This window comes from Ranitomeya variabilis, chromosome 1 (assembly GCF_051348905.1).
Source record: "Ranitomeya variabilis isolate aRanVar5 chromosome 1, aRanVar5.hap1, whole genome shotgun sequence".
Lineage (NCBI taxonomy): Eukaryota > Metazoa > Chordata > Amphibia > Anura > Dendrobatidae > Ranitomeya > Ranitomeya variabilis.
In genome coordinates, this window is record NC_135232.1 from 282,131,164 (window position 1) to 282,157,782 (window position 26,619).

General features: G+C 41.8%; 1 protein-coding gene across 1 annotated transcript in view; it reads right to left on the reverse strand.

The window, feature by feature from the left end:
- The window catches only part of LRRC74B (leucine rich repeat containing 74B), a 95,165-nt gene that overhangs the window by 24,116 nt on the left and 44,430 nt on the right, over window positions 1–26,619 (reverse strand). Inside the window, exons 3-8 of the mRNA XM_077295048.1 lie at window positions 23,499–23,641; window positions 23,250–23,382; window positions 13,752–13,958; window positions 9,139–9,248; window positions 8,843–8,958; window positions 3,005–3,083 (exon numbers count right to left, since the gene is read on the reverse strand). Of these exons, the coding sequence (XP_077151163.1) occupies window positions 3,005–3,083; window positions 8,843–8,958; window positions 9,139–9,248; window positions 13,752–13,958; window positions 23,250–23,382; window positions 23,499–23,641 (788 nt within the window). The remainder of the gene's footprint in view (window positions 1–3,004; window positions 3,084–8,842; window positions 8,959–9,138; window positions 9,249–13,751; window positions 13,959–23,249; window positions 23,383–23,498; window positions 23,642–26,619) is intronic.

A 26,619-nucleotide genomic window follows, 5' to 3' on the forward strand; every position in this document is an offset into this window, starting at 1 on the left:
CACCGCTTACGGAGGGTGGTGCCCGTACTGCTGCGGAGCTAAAGACCGTGGGTACACAGACCCCCAGTTGGGACGACAGACCCCTTTATGCAGTACCAGGTGGATCGCAATACCCAAAGGGGTTGCCTCCGCCGGTGCTGCCCCCTGAGTGGTTTAAGTAAGCATGAATGCTTTGACAATGTAAATAGTTCTTCCTTTAACTGTTTGTTTACTGTTTGCTGCTAAACCCGTCCAGGGTTAATTCTGTATGGATCCCTTTGTTGACCCGGGATCCCTGTTGTTGTTTTGTTTATTTTTTCTGAGTTTTTGCACAAGTTTTAAAAACTGCCGCAATCATGAACAGTGCATGATACAAACTTCTTGTATATAGTTTGCACCTTATTAAAGGCGCTCCCTACTGGTTTTACTCCAAAAAGGACTCTTTGTGAAGATACCACACTGGAACCTTTGCTGAGTATGGACTGGTAGCTTAAGAAGATATGCTACCTCATAAAGACTTGGTCCCCTCTTAAAGGGGATGTTCCCTTGTGCGTCTAAAGAATGGTATTGCTTTAATTAATGTCTTGACCGAAAAGAAAGTGATAATAATGTTTACATGAGTAAGTTATATGTATTTAACTGGTTAATTGTGAGAAAATGCTGATGATGTTCCCTGAAAAGAAAAAAAAAAAAAAGAAAAATAGCAGAAAGATGCAGTGGGCCCGTAGAGGTAGACATGGTGTCCAGCATGCATGGGAAAGAGAAAGATAATGAGAAGGCTTAATGTTTAATAGAAAATGTTTAATAATGTTGATAGGTAATGAGGATAGAAGGTAAACCCTGAGTCCTCATAGGAGCCATATAGAGATGGCTCAGTGCCCTTCAATTGAAAGTAATGTTATGTTCTATACTGTGTATAGTAGTTGAGAGACAGAAGGCTCGGGCTGAAAGGAGCGGTCCTGTAAGAAAGGAGAGGCAGTAGGTCTGGTGCCGATAGGACAGGCGGTCCTGCAGATTTAAAATAGGAGAATGAAAAAGTTAAAAACTGCCTTATAATGTGATTATAAGAAGGTCTTTAGTGGATTCCGAGTGTAAGTCCTTAAAGGCAAAGTTAAATTATTGTTCAACAATGTTGCACTAAGTAGAATACCCGGTTGGGTAAGAAGAGTTGTTTATAGCATGTTGCTATGATATTTAACCATGTTTGTAACGTTCAAGTGTCCTTACCTCCCATAAAGGGAAGCCTGTTCAAGTATACTTACTGTTATTGCACTCAACAAAACTGTATGTCTTTTTGCTAACTTGTATTGTTGTTTTCTTCCCAGTCCCGGAGTACTGTGTTTAACCAGGGGGGAGTGCAGCGCCCCAGAGTCCTGGTCGTTGCAGTACTGTGGCTCCGCCACTATGGGGAGCTATGGTACGTCTGATGGCACTGAAGGAGTTCATCTGATCAGGTATCACAGACACCAATACATTTCACAGCCGGGCCTCCGGGGGGAGCTAAGGGTTCTATTCACTAGGCCACTCCCCACCATAGTGGGTAAACTGGGGGTCAGGCAGGAAGTTAGTCAGAAGCTGACTGGGTTGGAACCAGGCAACACCTTGTGGCAGAGGGTGTTGTGGGGGAAGATACAGTAGGGTCCCTGTCAGGGGTGGGATCCTGACAGAGGCTTGGCAACTTGAACGAACGTAACGGGACCGTGCCTGCTCAGGATAGCGGCGGTGCCCAAGGAAGGATCAGAAGCGAGATAGATTGTGCTGAGTGAGAAATGAGATCAAAGCACTAGGAGAACACCAGTAGGAGTCGTGCTGTAAGACCGAGGCAACATCCTACTGAGGCGCACAACCGGTGGCCGGAACGCCGAGAGAGTATCATAATATCCAGCTTCAAGCAATACTCTAAACAGCGGCAGGACAGTCAGTCTAAGGCGGGCTGTCTAACTTAAATCACCTATGCAGTCTTGGGGGGCAACTTGTGGAGAGGGGCGACTCTAGGGTCCCGGAAGAGCTCCGAGCCTACCCGTCAAACGGGTGCCGTCCCAACCAGAACATCAGGGAGGGACGGAGGATTAGCAGAACATCATCTAATCGAGTTGTGAGGGAACTTAAGAAACAGACACAACAGTTGTGGGGACTTTCTGTAAGCACAGCAGGGAAGGACCACAACACATAGCGCAAGCAGGAAGGCACAGATTTCCACCTGTGAAGAGAACTCTGGAAGTGCCATTGGACCGGCCGGACTTGCGCAGCCTGGTGATCTGTATTCCGGACTGAGGACCCAGAGATCTTCAGTAAAGAGGTAAAGAGACTGCAACCTGGTGTCCTCGTTATTTACCGCGACCTGCACCCCACTACTGCACCATTATCACCACTCATTTTCACCGGACGTCCCCCACTGACCGGCAGGGCCACGGACCGGGTCTAGCCACCGTGACAACTCCAGGACTGAGACTCAGAGGCCCGGTGCCGGGTACCCCTCGGCCCTGCGGCGGTGTGGGGGCGCTCCACTTTGCCCAACTGCGGGTAAAGCCGAAAAGCATTAGTGCACATGCGCCGCCGCACTATGTCCCGAAACACAGCGAAATACTTCCGAGACATAGTGCGACGGCGCATGCGCACTAATGCTTTTTGGCTTTGCCTGCAGTTGGGCAAAGCATACTGCGCATGCTCAAGGCAAGATTGCATTGCGCACGCGTGTACTACGGAGGCAACATAATCCAATTCAAGACAATATTGCGGCCGGCGGGAAAGGGAGGGGTGAATGAAAGCACAGAAAACACCGCCCATCGGACCGTAAACAGAGCCCGCCAAATTCAGATGAGAGAGTCCCTTTAAAGACTGATACAATGCTTGCAATACAGAATACTCCACAAGTGCAAACTCCCACTTATGTACCGTTATATAATCCAGATACTAATCACTTGGCAGCTGTAGATCGACATTATGTTGGATTTAAATATGTCCAGTGAACTTTAAGTAAAATTATTCCTAAAGTATCTGCCTATGCATACTGTATATTACTTACCTTTAACACTCTCAGAGTTTTGTTTTCTTTAAGGCTCAATGCAAAACGTACAGCTCCTTGTAGGGCAACACGGTTATTGCTTAGAAAGAAAGCAGACAAAATATTTTTATTAAAACTTTATGATGCCTTCTTCAAATGAAAAATGCTCATAAAAAAAAACAATGTAATGATAAAACCTCCAAAAATGAACAAGGATTAAAGAGAATGTGTTAGTAGGATCAACTCTCCTATGCAGTCTATATGGGCATGCAGGTCATAGAATATTGAACAAAATTATACTTTAACCCCTTTACCCCGAAAGGTGGTTTGAATGTTAATGACCGGGCCAAATTTTACAATTTTGATCACTGTCCTTTATGGTGTTATAACTCTGGAACACTTCAACGGATCCTGGTGATTCTGACACTGTTTTCTCGTGACATATTGTACTTCATGATAGTGGTAAAATTTCTTTGATATTACCTGCGTTTATTTGTGGAAAAAACTGAAATTTGGCGAAAATTTTGAAAATTTCGCAATTTTCCAACTTTGAATTTTCATGCTCTTAAATCACACAAAATACTTAATAAGTAAAGGTACCGTCACATTAAGCGACGCTGCAGCGATAGCGACAGCGATGCCGATCGCTGCAGCGTCGCTGTTTGGTCGCTGGAGAGCTGTCACACAGACCGCTCTCCGGCAACCAACGATGCCGAGGTCCCCGGGTAACCAGGGTAAGCATCGGGTTGCTAAGCGCAGGGCCGCGCTTAGTAACCCGATGTTTACCCTGGTTACCAGCGTAAAAGTTAAAAAAACAAACAGCACATACTCACCAGCGCGTCCCCCAGCGTCTGCTTCCTGACACTGACTGAGCTCCGGCCCTAACAGCACAGCGGTGACGTCACCGCTGTGCTTTCACTTTCAGTTTAGGGCCGGCGCTCAGTCAGTGTCAGGAAGCAGAGGCCGGGGGACGCGCTGGTGAGTATGTGCTGTTTGTTTTTTTAACTTTTACGCTGGTAACCAGGGTAAACATCGGGTTACTAAGCGCGGCCCTGCGCTTAGTAACCCGATGTTTACCCTGGTTACCAGTGTAAAATATCGCTGGTATCCTTGCTTTTGCTGTCAAACACGGCGATACACGGCGACCTAGCGACCAAATAAAGTGCAGACCTTCTAGCAGCGACCAGCAATTTCACAGCGGGATCCAGATCGCTGCTGCGTGTCAAATACAGCGATATCGCTATCCAGGTCGCTGCAACGTCACGGATCGCTGGCGATATCGCCTAGTGTGACGGTACCTTAACATTTTCCACATGTCTACTTTACATCAGCACAATTTTGGAACCAACTTTTTTTGTTAGGAAGTTATAAGGGTTAAAAGTTGAGCAGTGATTTCTCATTTTTACTCCATTTTTTTAAGGGACCACATCACATTTGAAGTCACTTTGAGGGGTCTATATGATAGAAAATACCCAAAAGTGACATCATTCTAAAAACTGCACCCCTCAAGGTACTCAAAGTCACATTCAAGAAGTTTATTAACCCTTCAGGTGCTTCACAGGAATTTTGGGAATGTTAAAAAAAATGAACATTTCACTTTTTTTCACAAAAAATTTACTTCAGATCCAATTTGTTTAATTTTACCAAGGGTAACAGGAGAAAATGGACCCCAAAAGTTGTTGTTCAATTTGTCCTGAGTATGGTGATACCCCATATGGGGGGGTAAACCACTGTTTGGGTGCATGGCAGAGCTCGGAATGGAAGGAACGCTGTTTGACTTATCAATGCAAAATTTGCTGGAATTGAGATTGGACACCATGTCGCGTTTGGAGAGCCCCTGATTTGCCTAACCATTGAAACCCCCCACAAGTGACACCATTTTGGAAAGTAGACCCCCTAAGGAACTTATCTAGGTGTGTGGTGAGCACTTTGAACCCCCAAGTGGCTCACAGAAGTTTATAATGTACAGCCATAAAAATAAAAAATAATTTTTTACCAATTTTTATTTTCCCAAGGGTATCAGGAGAAATTTGACCCCAAAAGCTGTTGTGCAATTTGTCCTGAGTACGCCGATACCCCATATGTTGGGGGTAACCACCGTTTGGGAGCATGGCAGAGCTCGGAAGGGAAGGAGCGCCGTTTTGGAATGCAGACTTTGATGGAATGGTCTGCGGGCATCACTTTGTGTTTGCAGAGCCCCTGATGAACCTAAACAGTGGAAACCCCCCACAAGTGACCCAATATTGGAAACTAGGCCCCCCGAGGAACTTATTTAGATGTGTTGTGAGAACTTTGAACCCCCCAGTGTTTCACTAAAGTTTATAACGCAGAGCCTTAAAAATAAAAAATCATTTTTTTTTCCACAAAAATGATTTTTTATCCCCCAATTTTGTATTTTCACAAGGGTAACAGAAGAAATTGGACCACAAAAGTTGTTGTCCAATTTGTTCTGAGTACGCTGATACCCCATATGTGGGGGGGGGGAACCACTGTTTGGGCGCACAGCAGAGCTCTGAAGGGAAGGAGCACAGTTTTACTTTTTCTACTCAGAATTTGCTGGAATTGAGATCGGACACCATGTCGTGCTTGGAGAGCTCCTGATGTGCCTAAACAGTGGAAACCCCCCAATTCTAACTTAGGGCCGTGAAAATAAAAATAATTTTTCTTTCCTCAAAAATTATTTTTTAGCAAGCAATTTTTTATTTTCACAAGGGTAACAGGATAAATTGGACCCCAATAGTTGTTGCCCAGTTTGTCCTGAGTACGCTGATACCCCATATGTGGGGGTAAACCACTGTTTGGGCACACGTTGGGGCTCGGAAGGGAAGTAGTGACGTTTTGAAATGCAGACTTTGATGGAATAGTCTGCGGGCATCATGTTGCGTTTGCAGAGCCCCTGATGTGCCTAAACAGTAGAAACCACCCACAAGTGATCCCATTTTGGAAACTAGACCCCACCAAGGAACTTATCTAGATGTGTGGTGAGCACTTTGAACCCCCAAGTGCTTCACAGAATTTTATAATGCAGCACGGTGAAAATAAAAAATAATTTTTTTCCCCACAAAAATAATTTTTTAGCCCCCCTTTTTTTATTTTCCCAAGGGTAACAGGAGAAATTAGGCCCCCAAAGTTGTTGTGCAATTTTTCCTGAGTACGCTTATACCCCATATGTTTGCGTAAACCACTGTTTGCGTGCACGTCGAGGCTCGGAAGGGAGGGAGCACCATTTGACTTTTTGAACGCAAGATTGGCTGGAGTCAATGGTGGCACCGTGTCGCTTTTGGAGACCCCTGATGTGGCTAAACAGTGGAAACCCCTCAATTCTAACTCCAACACTAACCCCAGCACACCCCTAACCCTAATCCCAACTCTAGCCATAACCCTAATCAGAACCCTAACCCCAACACACCCCTAACCACAACCCTAACCCCAACACACCCCTAACCCTAATCCCAACCCTAACCATAACCCTAACCACACCCCTAACCCTGACACACCCCTAACCCTAATCCCAACCCTAATCCTAATCGTAAATGTAATCCAAACCCTAACCCTAACTTTAGCCCCAACCCTAACCCTAACTTTAGCCCTAACCCTAACCCTAATGGAAAAATGGAAATAAATACATTTTTTTAATTGTATTATTTTTCCTTAACTAAGGGGGTGATAAAGGGGGGTTTTTATTTACTATTTATAGTGGGTTTTTATAGTGAGTTTTTATGTTTGGCAGTTATCACACAATAAAAGATGCTTTTTATTGCCAAAAATAGTTTTTGCAGCACCACATTTTGAGAGCTATAATTTTTCCATATTTTGGCCCACAGAATCTTGATAGGTCTTGTTTTTTGAGGGACGAGTTGATGTTTTCATTGGTACCATTTTTGGGCACATGACATTTTTTGATCACTTTTTATTCCGATTTTTGTGAGGCAGAATGAACAAAAAACAGCAAGCAGTTTTATTCTTTAGGTCAGTACAATGACAGAAATACCTCATTTATATCTTTTTTATGTTTTGGCGCTGTTATACAATAAAAACTATTTTATATAAAAAATAATTATTTTTGCATCGCTTTATTCTGAGAGCTATAACTTTTTTATTTTTCCGGTGATGGAGCTATATAGCAGCTTGTTTTTTGCGGGACAAGATGACGTTTTCAGTGGTATCATGTTTATTTATATCTGTCTTTTTGATCACGTGTTATTCCACTTTTTGTTCGGTGGTATGATGATAAAGCATTGTTTTTTTTGCCTTTTTTTTAATGGTGTTCACTAAAGGGGTTAACTAGTGGAACAGTTTTATAGCTCTGATCGTTAATGACGCGGCAACACTAAAAAGGTGTACTTTTATTGTTTAAATTTTTTTATTCAAATATTTATTTATTGATGGAATAAATATTGATTTTTTTTATGATTATTATTTTTTTTAATATTTTTACAATTATAAAAAAAAAATTGTTTTAATTCATTCCAACTTTTACACTCTGTTCCAGTATGGGACACTCATTTTGTGCAGGCTGATCGCTTCTATAGCATGCAGATCTGCATGCTATAGAAGCTGTCAGTGCTGCAATCCCTGCACACTGACCTTAGAGACTTCCTGACATGCACTGCGCATGATAGGAAGTCTCTCAGCTCTGGTAACCCGGATGTCATCATGACGACATTGGGTTACAATGGGAGTGATCGGGACCCCGTGTCATGCCGCGGGGTCTCTGATCCAAAGGCAGAGGGGCTGTCAGCCCCTCTACCGGCTCCGGAACACTGCGATCATGTTTGATCGCAGTGTTCTGGGGTTAAAGTGCTGGGAGCGGTCCGTGACCGCTCCTGGCACTTAGTGCCGGGTGTCAGCTGTGAGAATCAGCTGACACCCGGCCACGTTCAGCCGCCCTTCCCCCGGGAGTGTGGCTGATCGCATTGCACATACTATTCCATCCATGAAAATTAAGTCCCAGGTCAAATGGACGGAATAGTACGTCCAATGCCAGAAAGGGGTTAATATCTGCCAACTGATGATTTATTTCTGAGAAATACTTTTCTCTTAATAAGTAAATGAGCTGTTAAGATCTATGGGCCGGGCCTAGATTTCCCAGAGAATCTGACTACAGAGCTTATTTTAAAAGAAAGGGGGAGTTACCAGTGTGAGACATGTAATGACTGACAGTCTGCTCTCCTGATCTACATGTCTCACACTGGTAACTACCCCTTTTATTTATAATAAACTCTGGAAGCAGATTCTCTGGGAGAGTTACCTCCGCCCATAGATCTTAACAGCTCATTTGTATATAAGAAAAATATGGATTTCTCTGGAATAAGTCATCAGATCACAAATATGAAGGTATAATTTTATTCAACTTTCTATGACCTGTATACCCATATAAACAGCTTGTGAGGGATGATCCTACTGTCAGATTCCCTTTAAAAAGGCAGTTGCAGTTGTTACAAATAATGTCTATTAAAAGGAAAATGTCACTAAAAATGCCACACCTAGATTCATATTAAATAATAAAAAACAGCTATGAATGCCAAAACATCCTGACTAGTATTCTGAGTAATCTGAGCTCATACATTTCAAGATTCATAAATATGTAAAAATATATTTTCCATATGTTACTTAAAATACATTTGATATCAAAATAAAATATATTACATAAAAATATTAAAATCGTTATCTAATAGACTGCAAGTGATGCTTTCAGTTTGAACTGCTTTTAATGGATGAGGTGTGCCGTGGACACTTTGCCCTCTGTGAAAAGCTACCTTCCTCGCTACACCGCCATGACAGTATACATGGTTCACAGCAACCAGTTACTAAATGTAACTACCCGATATTTCTATTACTTCACAGACGAGCCGTTACCTTATGTTTACTTCTTCTAATACATTATTAACCTTCAGAGCATCTCCTAGTGCGGCTGCTCCCTCATTTCCAAACCCATTGTATGATAGGTCTAGCACTCTCAGAAAAATATTGGCCTACAAGATAAACAACAATAGCATTTGTAACAACATATATATCAAAAGCAAAGAACCCCCTCTCCCTAACAAACATTACTGAGCCATTATTTTAGCGTTATAAACTATGAGATAATTTGAATAATGATTTATTTCACGAATGCCATTACTGTTTTCCAGAGCAGAGAATTAAATACCTACCCCTAATCCCTTAGCAATGGCTACAGCTCCTTTTTTTCGAAAATGGTTCCAACTGAGATTTAGTTCCAGCATTCCTGTGTTTTCAGCAATGGCTGCTCCTAAAATTTCACCTACAGGAAAATGATATTATTGCTTCACATACTGGATTTTTCCATTTTAGATTTCTGTCTACAGAATCATATATTTCATAACCTAAAAATAAAAAAAAAAATATGCACAAGACCACCCACATTATAGTGGAAGATTTTTCCCATCTTGATTTTTTAGGACATTTATAAAAGATAGTGGTTCTGACAATTAAAAAAAAGCCAAACGATGCTATTCTACTACTGTAAGTACTAAATAGGTGAAACTCGGAGCCATCACTGACATTAACCCCTTCAGCACCGAGCCTGTTTTCACCTTCCTTGACAGGACAAATTTTACAATTCTGAACGACTTCACTTTATGTGGTAATAACGCTGGAACGCTTCATCATATCCCAGTGATTCTGAGGTTGTTTTTTCAAGACATATTGTGCTTTATGTTAGTGATACATGTAGGTTGATATTTTTTGTATTTATTTTTTAAAATATTGGAATTTTGGCAAAAATTTAACAATTTACAAACTTTTATTTTTTATGCCCTTAAATCAGATAGTCACACAAACTAGTTAATAAATAACATTTCCCATCAGCATCATTTTTGAAGCATAACGTAAGTTAGAAGGATTAACAGTTACTCAGTAATTTCTCATTTTTCTAATAAACCAAATTTCTTAGGGACCACATCACATTTGAAGTGAATTTGAGGGGCGCATATGACAGGAGCTACCCAAAAGTTACACCATTTTTAAAAACACTCAAGGAGCTCAAAACCACATTGAAGAAGTTTATTAACCTTTCAGGTACTTCACAAATCTAATGCCGGCAACCCCGCATGCTTCCTCTCCTCCTTCCTGGTAGGGACGCCGTTATGCTCATTGCCCTGGCTGCCCAGCTGCTACCTCTGCTCTGGCCCCCATGTCCCAGGGCCTGTGCTTGCCATGCAGGTCTCCTGGCAGCACGCTTAGGGCGTTCCCACACTCTCCATGACTCTTTAGTCAGCACACACACACACACACACCTGAAGTGTCCCCAGCCAATATCTGGGAGGCACTTAGCACTTTAGGCACCTTCACCTGTTTGAAGGTGCCTGAGCAACTTTAGTACATTGTCAGTTTGTACTTGCTCTTGTTGTTAGGTCCTTGAGTTTGTCCTGCCTGAACCTTATCCTGTACCATCCTGTCTGAACCTGTCCTACCAGTACCTAGATCTGAACCTGAAACTGCCTTGTCTGGTCTTGTCTTGTATCCGGAAGTCGCATAGTCTGATCCTGTACCCGTGGCCGTTCTGTCTTCTATCAACAAGCTGCACAACCTGAACCCATACCAGTGGCCATCCTGTCTTGTATCCAGAAGCGGCATGGTCTGCAACTATATCAGAATCTGTTCCTGCCTGGGACTCCGAACCAGAAACAACATCCCTGACCCTTGGGGTCAGCTGCTACAGTTCCAGACACTGCCCTGGAGTGGTGCCTGGTTGCTACCTGTAGCTCAAGCCTGACCTCACCATCAGAGGCTCCAGTGAAAACCATGCACCCACTTAGTTATGACCAACCCGTGGCACAGTGGATCCAGGATCCACCAACGTGACAACAGGAATTAAAGCAATGTGGGGAAAAAAATGAAAATGTTATTTTTACCCACAAAAATGTTCATTTAGCCCCAAATTTTTTCACCAGGTGAACTGGAGAAAAAATGGATACCAAAATTTGTTGTGCAATTTCTCCTGAGTACACCAATGCCCTATATGTGGTGGAAACGGAAGGAGCACCATTTGACTTTTGGAATGCAAAATGACCTCATTTTGGAAACCACACCCCTCAAGAAATTTAATTAACGATGTGGTGAGCACCTTGAACCCACAGGTGCTTCATACAATTTTATAAGGTTGAGCCATGAAAATGAAAAAATACATTTTTACAAGGGTAACAAGAGAAAATAGATTTACAATTTGTTGTGCAATTTCTCCCGAGTGCACCGATACCCCATATGTAGTGTAAAACTACTGTTTGGGTGCACGATAGGACTTGGAAGGGAAAGATCACCATTTGACTTTTGGAGTGCAAAATTGAGTGGAATAGATTGCTGATGGCTTGCCACATTTGAAGAGCGTCCGACACGCCAAAACAGACAGAAACCCCCACAAGTCACTCCATTTTCGAAATTACACCTCTTGAGGAATTCATCTAGGGGTGTAATGAATCTTTTGAACTCTCAAATAATTCACAGAATTGTATAAAATTGGGCTGAATCAAAAATAAACAACCATTTTTTCCACTAAATGTTGCTTTGGCTTCAATTTTTTAATTTCCAAATAGAATAATACTTTTGAGGCACAGTGCAAAGCTCAGAAGGAAAGAAGCACTGTACTGGATTTCAGATTTTGCTGGAATGGTTTGAAGGTGCCATGTCACATTGGCAGGGCTCCTGAGGTGCTAGAACAGCAGAACCCCTCTCTGAACAGAGCTCCATAGACTGGATGAGGAAGACATGGATTGGTGTGGGACCTCAATTTGGACTACCTTCAACTAGTGTGCCTTTTATTTATTTATTTTAAATAAGTGGGGGAAAGAGAGAAATTGTTGGGGAGTTTTTTCAAATAAAGATTTTTTTTCTGTGCTTTTTTTTCTCTTTTTACTCACGGGGTTAGTAATGGGGTATTTGATAGATGCCACCCCATTACTAACCTCTGGGTTTGATATCAACAAACATTACACAGCTGATATCAGCCCCAAAATATTACCCGGCTTGCCAACGCACCATGGCAGGTGGGAAGAGCTGGGCAAAGTGCCAGAATTGGCGCATATAATTGATGTACCTTTTCTGAGGCCGCTGTGGTCTGCTTTTTCTAGGCTGGGGAGAGCCAAATATCTAAGGGCCTACCCACCCTGAAAACACCAACTCCCAGCTGTCTGCTTAACTTGGCTGGTTATCAAGAATGGGGGAGGACCCCACACCAGGTTCCCTGCACCACCCATACTTTTCACTGCGGTGGACCTTGGGAAAATTGCCGCTGGAGACAACGAATGTGTAGACTGAGATCTAGGGAGTAGAGATCTCAATCTGCACATGTGCCACCATAGGCAGCCATTTTCCCGAGGTCCACTACTGTGAAAAGGATGGAAAATGTAGGGACTCAAGACATTTTGTAAAAGCCTGGCCCCTGCCACAGCCTCGAACAGCCGAACACCACCTCCTTCCCAGCACAGGGCCCACAGCATTGTCCCACTACTGCTGCCAGCTTCCAGCAACAGTGATCCTACCCCCTGGTACCCCACTCCACTGTAGTCTCCCTCAAGTAAGCTACATTCGGATTATAAGATGCACCTTCATTTTCCCTCAAATTTTTTTTGTCTTATGGTCTGTAAAAAACGGTAAATTAAAGAATGAATAATTTCTTACCTTTCCTCTCTACTCTATCTGCATTTTTTTTACCAACTTCCTTTTTGGTGACCTTTCACATGAAAATCCCCAATGCATGCTGGGATACTCATATGAGATGTCATCAGGAGTCAGAGGCCAGAAAACTGACATCTGTTTCGGGGACGGGGCTTTTCACGGCTTTTCCTTCTTGCTGGGTTATCTCCTTACAATTTGCACTGACAGTGCTTTCTGTTCCAGCTCATCACTTCTCACCAGAGTCATCGAGGGAGCGCACTGTCACTGTGTATTAAATGAATAATGCACAGTGACAAGATCTTACTGAGCATACATTGCAATTAACAACTGACGCATGCTCAGTAAAATTGGGATTAGCCTCTCAAATGGACGTCACTGATGATACTTCGTTTCAGAGTGGGGAAAGAAGCTGCGGCAGTGATTGCAACCTCTGCCAACTGATGACGTCTTATTTCAGTATCCCAGCATGCAATGAGGATTCTCAAACAAAATGTCATCAAACAGGAAGTAAAAAAAGTAAAGTCGTTAGCTAGAGAGAAAGAAAGGTAGTACATTTTTATTTACGTGTAATAGAAAAGCAATGAAATTATTAGATTAAATAAACAGGCAATTAGGATTAAATCATTGCTAGTTTTGGATTACCCCTTTGTTAAAAGTCAAAACCTGTTTAAGTAGTAGGTCATTTTCTGATGACACATTCTCTTTAAAAATATATATATATTATTGATATACTACAAATCACCAAGACACTGGAACAGAAGGGTTATGTGCACAGATATGGGCAGATATGCAGCAAGTTTTCAGTCCGAAAATGAATAACCTGCTGTATATTATAATCGCAGTAGTGTGTATGAGACTTTAAGAAATCGTGTATATATTGCACTAAATATCCACAGTAGCTTGAAATCTACAAAAGGTCAACTTATGATATAATTTATATTGCCGCAGACTTCTCTGCATCACATGCATAATATCATTTGCTGCAGGTTTAGTTGCGATGTCCTGTGTACATTTTCTATCTGCAGTGAGCGAGTTTTCTGTCCTGTTACACCCCCTACTCATAAATGTGTTTTTCCATAGTTATGAAAATGGAATCAAATGAAGAAAAATGATATTTAAATATATGCTGTACCTGATCTATCTCCAAACGTGTTATGGCTGAGATCCATGAATTCCAACTTCTGATTGTTCATTAGTGCTTCTGAAAAATAGGAAGCGGCCGGTTCATCAAACTCATTCCCTGACAGGTTCACCCTCTGAAGGGTTATGTTCTCCAACAGCATCAGGGATAGTGCTTTGGCACCTTTTAGTGCTAGTTTATTATCACACAAGTGCAGCTCTGAAAACACATAAAAGATAGAAATAAAGGATTAATTGTTAGACAGAAATGACGGTACAGACAGGGAGGCATCTGTAGGGCAGGGGTGCAGAACCTGCGGCCTGCTATGCCGTTGTGTGCAGCCCCCAACCATCTGCTCACAGAAATACTTGCTTGCGTGTGGCTTTTTGCATGTAGTTTCCATATTAAAGAAAGTAATGGTGGCACACCGTTATCCCTGTGTCTCCCATAAATGTTAGGAGAATGGTATCCCTCCAAAAAGATTTATATGAGTTACAGATATCGATCTATGCCTGTGGCCATCTACACTGTAGGTTATGGCATTGGAGTTTACAATGTTGAGAGCAACAATTACTTGTGGCCTTCTGCATTCCTAAATGCTGAGGGTGAAAGGAACCCCCATTCTTTCTATAGGTGCGAGTTTTCACTTTTTGCTTACTATCGGTCAGGAATTTATGGCATGTTTGATATGCCAGAAATGTCTCAGATGGTAAGACCCCATTTACTGCACCACTTGGGAATGATTCACATGAATGAAAAAGTGGCATTTTGACCAAAGAAAGTTGTGTACACATGCTATAGGAGGAGCAGTGGTAGTAGTCCCACCTGTCACTTGAAGGGGCACAAAGGTCCTTCTGCCAGACTAGAAGACACCAATATTAAACCTGCCACAAATCTGGTGGTAAGTAACTCTGTTATTGATTATAGATGTTCACTGGAAATGGCAACTCAATAAGTTTGCACTGCACCTCTTAATAGAGATCAGGATGTACAAGCATTTTATGAGGCAAAATGCTGATTCAATCAGACCGCCCCCCCCCCCCCCCATGAGTAGGGAAAAAAAATCATATATACATACACAGCGGGTCAAATAAGGATTTCACATGTCATCAATTTGCTCACACATGCAAGGAAATCAAGCCATAGATGTCCATAAAGTTATGTGTAATAATGAAAAATGACATAGGGAAAAAGTATTGAACACACCTACTGAAATTTAATTAAAGGGAATGTGTCAGCAGTTTTTTGCTATGTGATCTGAAGACAGCAGGAAATTGAGGCTGAAACACAAAATTTAGGGATGTGTCAAGTGTCCAAAATGGTTCTGTTTACTAACTGTGAAGGATTTATTGCAGACTAGTCCGGTAATACCCCCTCCTGTGTCTAAGGACAGCATGTTGTGGGCAGGGTTAGCATTTTCTGCACTCAGTAAATTAACTGATACATCGTTGAATTCAGGGTCTTTCCTTACATTATGCTACTCTCAGCTGAGGTAGCAAAACACTGATGACAGATTTCCATATATACTTTGTACAAATCCCTTGATTGGTGATGACAGCTTCAATATGCCTCCTGTATGGAGAAACCAGTCTCCTGCATTGCTCAGGTGTGATTTTGGCTTATTCTACTGAAACACTCTTAAAATCCTGAAAGTTCCATGGGCTCCTTCTATGAACTGTGAACTTTAGTTCCTTCCATAAATCTATTGGATTCAGGTCAGGTGATTGCCTGGGCCATTCTAGCAGCTTTATTTTCTCTTAAACCAATTGAGAGTTTCCTTGTCTGTGAGTTTCGGATCATTGTTTTGTTGAAATGTCCTCGTTAAATTTTCATCATCCTAGTAGATGGCAGCAGATTGTTTTCAAGAATGTCTTAGTACATTTGTCCATTCATCCTTCAATTACATGAAGTTTGCCACTGTTCCCACCTGCAAACCTCTCTCCTGACATAGTGTTTTTGGGGTGATATGCAGTGCCTTTTGGCCTCCAAACATTGTGTGTATTATGGCATCCAAAGAGTTGAATTTTGGTCTCAACTGATTAAACTATATTCACCTGGTATTTCACAGGCTTGTCTAAATGTTGTTCAGCAAACTTTAAATGCGCTCGATCATGCTTTCTTGTTCAGCTCTGGAGTCTTGCGTAGTGAACGTGCATACAGGCCGTAGAGGTTGACTGCATAACTCATTGAAACAATTGTACCTGCCGATTCCAGCTCTTTTTGTAATTCTCCACTTGTGGTCCTTAGATTTTGGACAACTCTTCTGACAACTGACAATTCTTTTCATTCCTCTGTCTCAAATCTTGTGGGAAGCACCTGGTCATGGCCAGTTTATGGTGAAATTATGTTCTTTCCACTTCTGGATTTTGGCCCAACAGTGCTCACTGGAACCTTTAGTAGTTAAAAAATTCTTCTGTAACCAATGACATCAGTATGTTTCGCAACAATAACGTTGCAAAGGTCTTGAGACAGTTCACTGGTTTAATCCATCATGAGTTGTTTCTTGTGTGGCACCTTGGTAATGAGAGATCTTTTTATAGGACATCAGTTAAACTACTTGATATTATTTTTCAGTAAGTGGCAGAATTGCTTTCTAGTTACTGATTTCAGCTGATGTCATGACTTTCCATGGCTTTTTGCATGACTTTCCATGGCTTTTTGCACCTCTCTTTCCTCATGTGTTCTACACTTTTTCCCTGCGTTATTTCTCATGATCACACAAGACTTATAGACATTTATGGTTTGATTTTTTTGCCTGTGTGTATTGGATGGGTTGTTACCAACATCGGGTGAGAGTTTCATGACAATAGCACCTTTAGAAATACATTTAATTAGAAAGTTGGTGTCGTGTTTAATACTTATTTTATTTGCTGTATATATGCTGAATGTGCTGTATATATACAGTGGAGAAAAAAAGTATTTAGTCAGCCACCAATTGTGCAAGTTCTCCCACTTAAAAAGATGAGAGAGGCCTGTAACTGACATCATAGGTAGACCACAACTATGAGAGTGAGATTGAGAAAACAAATCCAGAAAATCACCTTGTTTGATTTGGCAAGATTTATTTTGCAAATTTATGGTGGAAAATAAGTATTTGGTAACCTAAAAACATGCAAGATTTCTGGCTCTCACAAACCTGTAACTTCTTCTTTAAGAGGCTCCTCTGTCTTCCACTCATTACCTGTAGTAATGGCACCTGTTTGAACTTATCAGTATAAAAGACACCTGTCCACAACCTCAAAGAGTCACACTCCAAACTCCACTGTGGTGAAGACCAAAGAGCTGTCGAAGGACACCAGAAATAAAATTTTAGCCCTGCACCAGGCTGGGAAGACTGAATCTGCAATAGGCAAGCAGATTGGTGTGATGAAATCAACTGTGGGAGCAATAATAAAAAAATGGAAGACATACAAGCCCACTGATAATCTCCCTCGATCAGGGGCTCCACGCAAGATCTCACCCCGTGGGGTCAAAATGATCACAAGAACGGTGAGCAAAAATGGTGAATGACCTGCATAGAGCTGGGACCACCATAACAAAAGCTACCATCAGTAACACACTACGCTGCCAGGAACTCAGACCCTGCAGGGCTAGACGTGTCCCCCTGCTTAAGCCAGTACATGTCCTGGTCTGTCTGAAGTTTTCTAGAGAGCATTTGGATTATCCAGCAGAGTATTGGGAGAATGTCATATGGTCTGATGAAACCAAAGTATAACTATTTGGTAGAAACAAAACTCGTTGTGTTTGGAGGAGACAGAATGCTGAGTTACATCCAAAGAACACCATACCTAATGTGAAGCATGGGGGTGGCAACATCATGCTTAGGGTTGTTTCTCTGCAAAGGGAACAGGACAACTGATTCGTGTACATGAAAGAATGAATGGGGCCATGTATCATGAGATTTTAAGTGCAAACCTCTTTCCATCAGAAACTGCTTTGAAGATGAAACGTGGGTGGGTCTTTCAGCATGATAATGATCCCAAGCACACCTCCAGGGCAATGAAGGAATGGCTTCGTAAGAAGCATATGAAGGTCCTGGAGTAGCCTAGCCAGTCTCCAGATCTCAACCTCATAGAAAACTTTTGGAGGGAGTTGAAAGTCCATGTTGCCCAGCGACAGGCCCAAAACATCACTGCTCTAGAGAAGATCTGCATGGAGGAATGGGCCAACATACCACCAACAGTGTGTGCCAACCTTGTGAAGACTTACAGAAAACGTTTGACCACTGTAATTGCCAACAAATGATATATAACAAAATATTGAGATTAACGTTTGTTAATGACCAAATACTTATTTTCCACCATAATTTGCAAAATAAATATTGCCAAATCAGACAAGGTGATTTTCTGGATTTGTTTTCTCATTTTGGCTCTCATAGTTGTGGTCTATTACCATAGTTGATGTCATTTAAAGGCCTCTTTCATCTTTTTAAGTGGGAGAACTTGCACAATTGGTGGCTGACTAAATATTTTTTTTCCCCCACTTTATATACATACATACATACATATATACATTCATACATACAGGTGCTTCTCACAAAATTACAATATCATCAAAATGTTAATTTATTTCAGTTCTTCAATACAAAAAGTGAAACTCATATTATATAGAGTCATTGCAAACAGAGTGGTCTACTTTAAATGCTTATTTCTGTGTATGTTGATGATTATAGATTACAGCAAATGAAAACCCAAAAGTGATTATCTCAGTAAAATAGAGTAATTAACAAAAAACACCTGCAAAGTCTTCTTAAGCGTTTCAAAAGATCATTTAGTCTGTTTCAGTAGGCTCCACAATCATGGTGAAGACACCTTTGCAGTTTTGTTTGTTAACCCCTTTCTGACATCTGACGTACTATCCCGTCGAGGTGGGGTGGGCCCGTATGACCACCGACGGGATAGTACGTCATACGCGATCGGCCGCGCCACGGGGGGAGCGAGGCCGATCGCGGCCGGGTGTCAGCTGCATATCGCAGCTGACATCCGGCACTATGTGCCAGGAGCGGTCACGGACCGCCCCCGGCACATTAACCCCCGTCACACCGCGATCAAACATGATCGCGGTGTACCGGCGGTATAGAGAAGCATCGCGCAGGGAGGGGGCTCCCTGCGGGCTTCCCTGAGACCCCCGGAGCAACGCGATGTGATCGCGTTGCTCCGAGGGTCTCCTACCTCCCTCCTCGCCGCAGGTCCCGGATCCAAGATGGCCGCGGCATCCGGGTCCTGCAGGGAGGGAGGTGGCTTACCGAGTGCCTGCTCAGAGCAGGCGCTGGTAAGCCTGCAGCCCTGCACAGCAGATCGCAGATCTGACAGAGTGCTGTGCACACTGTCAGATCAACGATCTGTGATGTCCCCCCATGGGACAAAGTAAAAAAGTAAAAAAAAAATTCTCCACGTGTGTAAAAAAAAAAAAAAAAATCCTTAATAAAAAAAAATATATATATATTTATTATTCCCATAAATAAATTTCTTTAGCTAAATAAAAAAAAATAAAACAATAAAAGTACACATATTTAGTATCGCCGTGTCCGTAACGACCCAACCTATAAAACTGCCCCACTAGTTAACCCCTTCAGTAAACACCGTAAGAAAAAAAAAAAAAAACTAGGCAAAAAACAACGCTTTATTATCATATTGCCAAACAAAAAGTGGAATAACACGCGATCAAAAAGACTGATATAAATAACCATGGTACCGCTGAAAACGTCATCTTGTCCCGCAAAAAACGAGCCACCATACAGCATCATCAGCAAAAAAATAAAAAAGTTATAGTCCTGAGAATAAAGCGATACCAAAATAATTATTTTTTTTATAAAATAGTTTTTATCGTATAAAAGCACCAAAACATAAAAAAATGATATAAATGAGATATCGCTGTAATCGTACTGACCCGACGAATAAAACTGCTTTATCAATTTTACCAAACGCGGAATGGTATAAACGCCTCCCCCAAAAGAAATTCATGAATAGCTGGTTTTTGATCACTCTGCCTCACAAAAATCGGAATAAAAAGCGATCAAAAAATGTCACGTGTCCGAAAATGTTACCAATAAAAACGTCAACTCGTCCCGCAAAAAACAAGATCTCACATGACTCTGTGGACTCAAATATGGAAAAATTATAGCTCTCAAAATGTGGTAATGCAAAAAATATTTTTTGCAATGGAAAGCGTCTTTCAGTGTGTGACGGCTGCCAATCATAAAAATCCGCTAAAAAACCCGCTATAAAAGTAAATCAAACCCCCCTTCATCACCCCCTTAGTTAGGGAAGAATAAAAAAATGTATTTATTTCCATTTTCCCGTTAGGGTTAGGGTTAGGGCTAGAGTTAGGACTAGAGTTAGGGCTAGGGTTAGGGTTAGGGTGAGGGCAAGGGTTAGGGCTAGGGTTAGGGCTAGGGTTGGGGCTAGGGCTAGGGTTAGGGTTAGGGCTAGTGTTAGGGCTAGTGATAGGGCTAGGGTTAGGGCTAGGGTAAGGGCTAGGGTTGGGGCTAGGGTTGGGGCTACAGTTAGGGTTGGGGCTAAAGATAGGGTTAGGGTTTGGATTACATTTACAGTTGGGAATAGGGTTGGGTGTGTCTGGGTTAGAGGAGTGGTTAGGGTTACTGTTGGGATTAGGGTAAGGGGTGTGTTTGGATTAGGTTTTCAGTTATAATTGGGGGGTTTCCACTGGTTAGGTACATCAGGGGCTCTCCAAACGGGACATGGCATCCGATCTGAATTCCAGCCAATTCTGCGTTGAAAAAGGAAAACAGTGCTCCTTCCCTTCCGAGCTCTCCCGTGTGCCCAAACAGGGGTTTACCCCAACATATGGGGTATCAGCGTACTCAGGACAAATTGGACATCATCTTTTGGGGTCCAATTTCTCCTGCTACCCTTGGGAAAATACAAAACTGGGGGCCAAAAAATAAGTTTTGTGGGAAAAAAAATATTTTTTATTTTCACGGCTCTGCGTTATAAACTGTAGTGAAACACTTGGGGGTTCAAAGTTCTCACAACACATCTAGATAAGTTCCTTAGGGGGTCTAGTTTCCAATATGGGGTCACTTGTGGGGGGTTTGTACTGTTTGGGTACATCAGGGACTCTGCAAATGCAACGTGACGCCTGCAGACCAATCCATTTAAGTCTGCATTCCAAATGGCGCTCCTTCCCTTCCGAGCTCTGTCATGCGCCCAAACAGTGGTTCCCCCCCACATATGGGGTATCAGCGTACTCAGGACAAATTGGACAACAACTTTTGGGGTCCAATTTATCCTGATACCCTTGTGAAAATACAAAACTAGGGGCTAAAAAATCATTTTTGTGAAAAAAAAAGGAATTTTTATTTTCACGGCTCTGCGTTATAAACTGTAGTGAAACACTTGGGGGTTCAAAGCTCTCAAAACACATCTAGATAAGTTCCTTAGGGGGTCTACTTTCCAAAATGGTGTCACTTTTGTTTTTTTTTAATGTTTAGGCACATCAAGGGCTCTCCAAACGCAACATGGCATCCCATCTTAATTCCAGTCAATTTTGCATTGAAAAGTAAAATAGCGCTCCTTCCCTTCCGAGCTCTGCTATGTGCCCAAACAGTGGTTTACCCCCACATATTGGGTATCGTCGTACTCAGGACAAATTGCACAACAACTTTTGTGGTCTAATTTCTTCTCTTACCCTTGGGGAAATAAAAAAATGGGGGTGAAAAGATAATTTTTGTGAAAAAATATGATTTTTTATTTTTACGGCTCTGCATTATAAACTTCTGTGAAGCACTTGTTGGGTCAAAGTGCTCAACACACATCTAGATAAGTTCCTTAAGGGGTCTACTTTCCAAAATGGTGTCACTTGTGGGGGGTTTCAATGTTTAGGCACATGAGGGGCTCTCCAAACGCAACATGGCGTCCCATCTCAATTCAAGTCAATTTTGCATTGAAAAGTCAAATGGCGCTCCTTCCCTTCCAAGCTCTGCCCTGCGCCCAAACAATGGTTTAAACCCACATATGGGGTATCAGCGTACTCAGGACAAATTGCACAACAATTTTTGGGGTCCAATTTCTTCTCTTACCCTTGGGAAAATAAAAAATTGGGGGCGAAAAGATCATTTTTGTGAAAAAATATGATTTTTAATTTTTACGGCTCTGCATTATAAACTTCTGTGAAGCACTTGTTGGGTCAAAGTGCTCACCACACATCTAGATAAGTTCCTTAAGTGGTGTACTTTCCAAAATGGTGTCACTTGTGGGGGGTTTCAATGTTTAGGCACATCAGGGGCTCTCCAAATGCAACATGGCGTCCCATCTCAATTCCAGTCAATTTTGCATTGAAAAGTCAAATGGCGCTCCTTCCCTTCCGAGCTCTGCCATGCGCCCAAACAGTGGTTTACCCCCACATATGGGGTATCAGCGTACTCAGGACAAATTGTACAACAAGTTTTGGGGTCTATTTTCTCCTGTTACCCTTGGTAAAATAAAACAAATTGGAGCTGAAATAAATTTTGTGTGAAAAAAAGTTAAATGTTCATTTTTATTTAAACATTCCAAAAATTCCTGTGAAACACCTGAAGGGTTAATAAACTTCTTGAAAGTGGTTTTGAGTACCTTGAGGGGTGCAGTTTTTAGAATGGTGTCACACTTGGGTATTTTCTATCATATAGACCCCTCAAAATGACTTCAAATGAGATGTGGTCCCTAAAAAAAAATGGTGTTGTAAAAATGAGAAATTGCTGGTCAACTTTTAACCCATATAACTCCGTCACAAAAAAAATTTTGGTTCCAAAATTGTGCTGATGTAAAGTAGACATGGGGGAAATGTTACTTATTAAGTATTTTGCATGACATATGTCTGTGATTTAAAGGCATAAAAATTCAAAGTTGGAAAATTGCGAAATTTTCAAAATTTTCGCCAAATATTCATTTTTTTCACAAATAAACGCAAGTTATATCGAAGAAATTTTACCACTATCATGAAGTACAATATGTCACGAGAAAACAATGTCAGAATCGCCAAGATCCGTTGAAGCGTTCCAGAGTTATAACCTCATAAAGGGACAGTGGTCAGAATTGTAAAAATTGGCCCGGTCATTAACGTGCAAACCACCCTTGGGGGTGAAGGGGTTAATTATTATAATTTACTGAGATAATGACTTTTGGGTTTTCATTGGCTGTAAGCCATAATCATCAACATTAACAGAAATAAACACTTGAAATAGATCACTCTAATGACTCTATATAATATGAGTTTCACTTTTTGCATTGAAGAACTGAAATAAACTAACTTTTTGATGATATTCTAATTTAGTGAGAAGTACCTGTATGTAGAGACAAAAACAGCACTCTATACAGTGGCATGTATAAAATTGGGCACCCCTGTTCAAAATTACTGTTATTCTGAACAGATAAGTTTCTAATTTTGTAAGAAGCACCTGTATATATACAAACCTGATTTTTCCTCAATGTGTATATATGTATATACATACACATATGAACTTTATTTATTATATGAAATTACTATATTAAATAAGACTTTCAAACAAACCTGAAATATAACAGTTTTCCTTTAACATATCTGCAATTGCAGCTCCCCCTTCTCCTTCCAGACAGTTGTCACTGAGGTTTAAATTCACAATTGAAGTGTTGGTCACCAGAGAAAGTGCAATTGCTTTAGTACCCTGAAATAACACAGCAGATTATTTTATTGTTATCTTTTCACTAACAGACTTAAACAATAGTGTTTGATGCCCCTGCGCTAGACTTATAGTTTGGCATCCCCATTAACAGTTCATACCTGTGCACCGAGCCCGTGATGTCTCATTATGAGCTCTGAGTCCCCCATATGACGTATGAAGAATGAAACTGGAACAACACCAAATAACTGGCAGGCTGATAGATATCTTGCTTTACCAGAGGGATCATACGAATGTTTGACTTCTGCAGAAGTAAATGATGTTAAATTAAAGAGTTATATAATAATAATTTATAATTAATAAGTAACTAAACTCTGGACTATAATTTTTCATATTTGTCAGGAACTTTAATTGTTTGGAAATAGAAGGAGATGCAGATCCTGAGGCCCCAACCAATCTCTCAGAAGACCCCTGAAAAGTACACAACTCCTGTCTGAGCATGAACACAGAGTGCAGTGGGGATTCAATAGGCTATGAAGCAAATGTTGTAATTCAAACTCAATCCTGTGTGTACGCTCCTGTCTGCTGAGCTGCATGCTCCTGTCTGCTGAGCTGCGTGCTCCTGTCTGCTGACCAGCACGCTCCTGTCCACTGAGCTGCACAAACCTGTCCGCTGAGCTACGCGCTCCTGTCTGCTGAGCTGCACGCTCCTGTCTGCTGAGCTGCGCGCTCCTGTCTGCTAAGCTGCGCAGTCCTGTCCGTTGAGCTGCGCAGTCCTGTCTGCTGAGCTGTGCGCTCCTGTCTGTAGTATTTGAGGATCTTAAATGCAAATGTACAAATGAAACTAGATAAATATATCATTCTAAAAAATCTAAAAGATGTTTAGGGTTCGCTCACACTGGCACATGAGGCTACATTCCCACAATCAAGACTGAATGAAAAATTTATTTGCCAAAGGGACCCCAAATATAGTTGCCCATGTGCAAAAATTAAAAGTGACAAGTTAGATTAGATAAAATTAATACTATTTATTTAAACATGATTAAAATACGTAAGCTACTTACCGGTAGCGATGTTTTTCAGGAGCCCGCAACAGCACCATGAGGAGCCCTTCAGGGACAGGAAATCTACAGACATAAAAGGGCGGCACCTCTCTCCCACATCAGTTGGTTTACAGAGCATGAGAGGGCCTGGTTAGTAGCACATAATCAACTTAAAATATAATACAATTCACCATGTGAATAAACTTAGCACTTAATGGAAAAGAAAGTGTTGACCCATACGAGAAGAAAGGTTAGGGAATATAAGGGTGCTGTCATGGGCTCCTGAAAAACACCGCTACCGGTAAGTAGCTTACGTATTTATTCAGTCGCCATGACAGCAAAACGAGAGACTTTCAGAGAAGAAAAAGAGACTAGGGAGGGACAACTGCCTCAAGCACCCTTCTCCCAAACTTGAGATCGGAGGAGCTACCCAGATCCAATCTATAGTGTTTAAGGAAAGTAGATGGAGAAGACCATGTGGCCACCTTACAAATGTCTTCAATCGACACCTCTGATCTCTCCGCCCAGGAAGCAGCCATGGCTTGAGTAGAGTGAGCTTTTATACCTTTCGGGATCTGCATGCCACCTGCTGTATAGGCTAAAGAGATCGCCTCCCTGATCCATCTAGCTAGTGTGTTTTTGGACACTCTAAGGCCCTTCCTAACTCCCTGAAAGGATACAAATAGGGAATTATCTTTCTTCCAAGTGCTAGTAGCTGAAATATACCTAAGAAGACACTTTCTTACATCTAGAGAATGGAATTTACATTCCTTATCATTGGTGGGATTAGGACAGAATGAAGGTAGAACAACTTCCTGCAATCTATGAAATTTTGAAGCTACTTTTAGAAGGTAAAGAGAATCAGGTTTCATAATGACTCTATCTTCTCTAAACTGCATGTACGGAGGTTGTCTAGAGAGAGCTTGTAGGTCACTAACCCTCCTTGCAGATGTGAGCGCGACTAAAAGGGCCGTTTTTAAAGATAGGATTTTAATTGGGGCAGTATCAATAGGTTCAAATGGAGCTTGCGTTAGAGCTGAGCGCACAAAATTTAGGTCCCATGGAACTAATTTTTGCTTAATAACTGGCCTGGACCTAGTTGCTGCCTTGAAGAACCTAGCTATCCAGTGATTGCTGGACAAATTACTATTGTATAGTGCCCCCAGAGCCGACGCTTTAATACTGAGAGTGCTTGTGGCTAAACCCATTTCTAATCCTTTCTGTAAGAATTCTAAAATTTTGTTAATATGTGCCCCCGAGACTGCTAAGAATTTTATCCAAATTCTCTCATAAATGTTTGTTGTAGAAACCTTCCTACTCTTTAGTAATGTATTTACAAGGTCTCGAGAAAACCCTTTCCCCCTTAGTAATGACCTCTCAAATTCCACGCCGCTAGATGTAAATTGGCCACTCGTGGATGGAGAATTGGATCCTGGGAGAGGAGATCTGGTATTTCTGGGAGAATCCAAGGCTGGGAAATGGATATCTTCCTCAGCCAAGGAAACCATGATCTTCTGGGCTAGAACGGGGCTACCATGATCACCCGGGCCCTGTCTTCCCGTATCTTCCTCAGAACTATCGGAATTAAGTTTACAGGGGAAAGGCATAAGCGAGACTGAAGTGCCATGAGATTAGGAGAGCGTCCACCGCATATGGATTGTCTCTGGGGTTTAAGGAGCAGAATTGATGTAGCTTTCTGTTTTCTCGGTTGGCTAAAAGATCTATGTCTGGGCATCCCCACAATTGTATGATCTGGTTGAAGATGGTCGGATTTAGTGTCCAATCTCCCTGTTTGAGACTGTTGCGGCTTAGATAGTCGGCCATGGTATTGAGCTTCCTCTTTATGTGAAGAGCCGTAAGAGATACCAGATGATTTTCTGCCATCTGAAAAATACGATCAGCCGTTTTTTCAGACTCCATTTTGAAGGAAGGAACCAGCAGAAATGTATTCAGGCCTTTTAAATTAATGATGGTACAAAAGGATCTGTCAGGTTTTTTAACCAGAAAGAGAGTGGAGTAGAACCCCTTACCTCTTTGTACCGTGGGCACTTTAACCAGAACCCCTTTTTGTTGAAGTTCCTGAACTTCTGACTCCAGTGCCAATTGCTCCTCAGAAGAAGAACGGATGGGTGTTAAATTAAATTTGTCTTGTGGAACCCAATGGAACTCGAACTTTAGACCAGTTTCAATTATACTGAGGACCCACGGGCTATTGGAAATTTTCAACCAGGCAGGGCAG